At 40.2% G+C, this 3,125-nt stretch overlaps 1 protein-coding gene across 1 annotated transcript in view; it reads left to right on the top strand.

The window, feature by feature from the left end:
- Positions 1 to 567: 567 nt before the first annotated feature.
- gadd45gip1 (growth arrest and DNA-damage-inducible, gamma interacting protein 1) overlaps positions 568 to 3,125 on the top strand; it is a 4,151-nt gene continuing 1,593 nt past the window's right edge. Inside the window, exon 1 of the mRNA XM_034893729.1 lies at positions 568 to 997. Coding sequence (XP_034749620.1) covers positions 597 to 997 — 401 coding nt within the window. The 5' untranslated portion in view covers positions 568 to 596. The remainder of the gene's footprint in view (positions 998 to 3,125) is intronic.

Genomic DNA, 3,125 nt, shown 5'->3' with positions numbered 1-3,125 from the left:
CATCATAATTTCCCATACACCAAAGCAAATTATTTATATTGCTCGTTTCTTTATAGAGTCACAATCCCAAAGACATTTAATTTGGATTAATATAAAAAGATGTTTGGAGAGTTGCCATTTTTTGCCATAAAAACAATGAAAAACAAAATAGCCTATGAGTCAACATTTTTTTGTAAAATGAATGTTTCAGCTAATTGAATAATAAATGAATTCTTTTGACACTATCATTTTATAAATAGTTTTCTGAATGTCATATAATTATTTTCTAATGTAATGCAATTAATGTCTTAATAAAATCCCTTTGAGCTTCCTTTTTGTAATGAAACAAATGAAAATGCCTGCCTTGCATGTGCCAGTAGCCTAACCAACCCTGGTCAACCCTACATAAATGTAGATATTAAACATTTTAAAGTGTAACGTTCCCAACACAGCAGATCACTGATCAAAGACTAAAGCAGGGATGTTGTCGGTACTGTTCATAGACCGTTAATGTTATTAATAAATATTCAGTCTAAGGTACTGTTATTGTCCTGATGAACAGGCACTGCGGTAGGTACCTGCTTTTTACTCCGGGTCCTTTTTGTGAACGAACAAAGATGGCGGCGTCCATGTTGTGCAGAAGGACGGAAATGTTATGTAGGACTTTAAAGGGACTTTCTTGTTCGAAAACTGTACTTTCTGCGAACTCTCAAAGTGGGTTTCTGTTGCAGGCGGCGTCCTATAACCCCAGACCTTTAAGGCTGAACCTCCGTGAGCCCTACGTCCCAGACAAGGACAGCGAGAAGACGCCGGAGTGGCAGAAGACGGCCCGGTATGACAGGAAGCTATTCGGTCGCTACGGTTCAGCGTCGGGTATCGACCCTGCCTCGCTGTGGCCCAGCCATGAGCAACTGGACAAGATCATCACAGAGGAACGTGAGTGGCACCCTCCGTTAGAGGTAATGCTGAAGAACATCGAGGCCAAGGAGAAGCAGGAAACCGAGAAACGGCTGGCAAAGTAAGTAATGCTACTGTAGCTAACGGTGGTGCGCCAATTATCGGACAGGTAGTTGCTTCGCGGTTCTGTTAACTCTTTACTTCAGTGCCAGCACGGGTAGTACCGGGCAGGATGGATTGTGTATTAGATTATTTATTGGTTAATATATGTGGGGGGGGGGGGGCTGCCTGCCCATGGAAAGGCACCCCGAGCAGGTGGGGGTTCAATGCCTTACTCAAGAGCACCGTGGCAGTTCCCAGGAGGTGAACTTGCATCTCTCCAGCTACCAGTCCCCCATCATACTCTGGTCCGTATGGGGACTTAAACCAGTTCCCGACCCACCTCCCTACTGACAGATCTATTGCCACCCCCTAACACACACAGCATCGTGTTCAACCGCAGTGTTCGCTGCAACTCAGTTTCAGTTCAATAAAAATGTTGCTATGTTTTTCTCGGGGCTGAACGAGGCCCAGGTGAACATAACCAGCAGAAAGTCCCGGCAGAGGATTCATCCACACTGAACTCATTAACAGCTGATGGAGGAAGAGGAGGCTTTCAGCTTATTCACTTAACTTCAGAGCTTAATTTACACTGATCAATCATGGCATTCGTTTTTTTTAAACTTACAACAAAAAATGTATTAAATATATCATTTAGATATCATGGTCCTTTTACTTCTGTAAGGTGTGAAGTAAAAAGACAAACAATAACAAGTACTCCAGAAAGGTAGCACTGCACATAGTCGGGGAACTCACAAGAGAGATCATGCATATCCTGTCTCCAGGATAGATCAGGCTCCAAAAAGGCTGTGTCCTATATTTCCAATAATGTAACTGCATGGTATCACTAGCTATGGTTGTTAGCATACTACTGCACCTGGCTAGTCAGAGAATGTCATCAGTCAATCAGTTTGTTTTCTGCTTTGTGGCTTCAAATGTCTTGCATGTTCTGACCAACAGTTAATATTCCGAATTATGTTCACATAAAGCAGCAACTACTTACAAATGAAAATCTGCAAAGTGAGAATTTGAGATTAGATAATGCTATTTTATTTCCACAGCGGGGGAAATAATATAGCATTATGTTGTCACAGCAGCAGTGTTACAGCAGCAAAGGGAATAGTGCAATAACACACATCAAGATGTAATAATGTTAGCCTCCACTGTTGTGTGTTAGTAGAGAAAATGCTATTACAGATATTGACATTACACTATTTAATTTACGTCACCTTATAAGAGAGGTGAAATGCATCATTGATAATTAAACCAGTACACAAGGCAACATCTCAACTGCACCCCAGTGATGTCAGAAGTACATTGAAGTTAGCAGTTGTAAAACTTTAAACAATAGAAGTTGGCATATGAATAGGAAAGCAGTGCAGAATAAACCAAATACATTGCAGAAAGTAAACAGTAAAAAAAAAAAAGAAAGTTAAATACAGTGCCTTGCGAAAGTATTCGGCCACCTTGAACTTTTCGACCTTTTGACACATTTCAGGCTTCAAACATAAAGATATAAAATAGAAGAATCACCAACAAGTGGGACACAATTGTGAAGTGGAACGAAATCTATTGGATATTTTAAACTTTTTTAGCAAATAAAAAACTGAAAAGTGGTGAGTGCAAAATTATTCGGCCCCCTTGCGTTAATACTTTGTAGAGCCACCTTTTGCTACAATTACAGCTGCAAGTCGCTTGGGGTATGTCTCTATCAGTTTTGCACATCGAGAGACTGAAATTCTTGCCCATTCTTCCTTGCAAAACAGCTCGAGCTCAGTGAGGTTGGATGGAGAGCGTTTGTGAACAGCAGTTTTCAGTTCTTTCAATTCAATTCAATTCAATTTTATTTATAGTATCAATTCATAACAAGAGTTATCTCAAGACACTATACAGATAGACCACACTCCAGAATTTACAAGGACCCAACAGTTCTAGTAGTCTCCTCCAGAGCACACAGATTCTTGATTGGATTCAGGTCTGGACTTTGACTTGGCCATTCTAACACCTAGTTAACACATACGTTTATTTGTGAACCATTCCTTTTGTATTTTTAATCATTTTTAATTATCTAATTGTAGATTTTGCTGTATGTTTGGGATCATTGTCTTGTTGGAAGATAAATCTCCATCCCAGTTTCAGGTCTTTTGCAG

This window comes from Etheostoma cragini, chromosome 15 (assembly GCF_013103735.1).
Source record: "Etheostoma cragini isolate CJK2018 chromosome 15, CSU_Ecrag_1.0, whole genome shotgun sequence".
Lineage (NCBI taxonomy): Eukaryota > Metazoa > Chordata > Actinopteri > Perciformes > Percidae > Etheostoma > Etheostoma cragini.
This window is presented reverse-complemented; position numbering and strand designations above follow the sequence as displayed.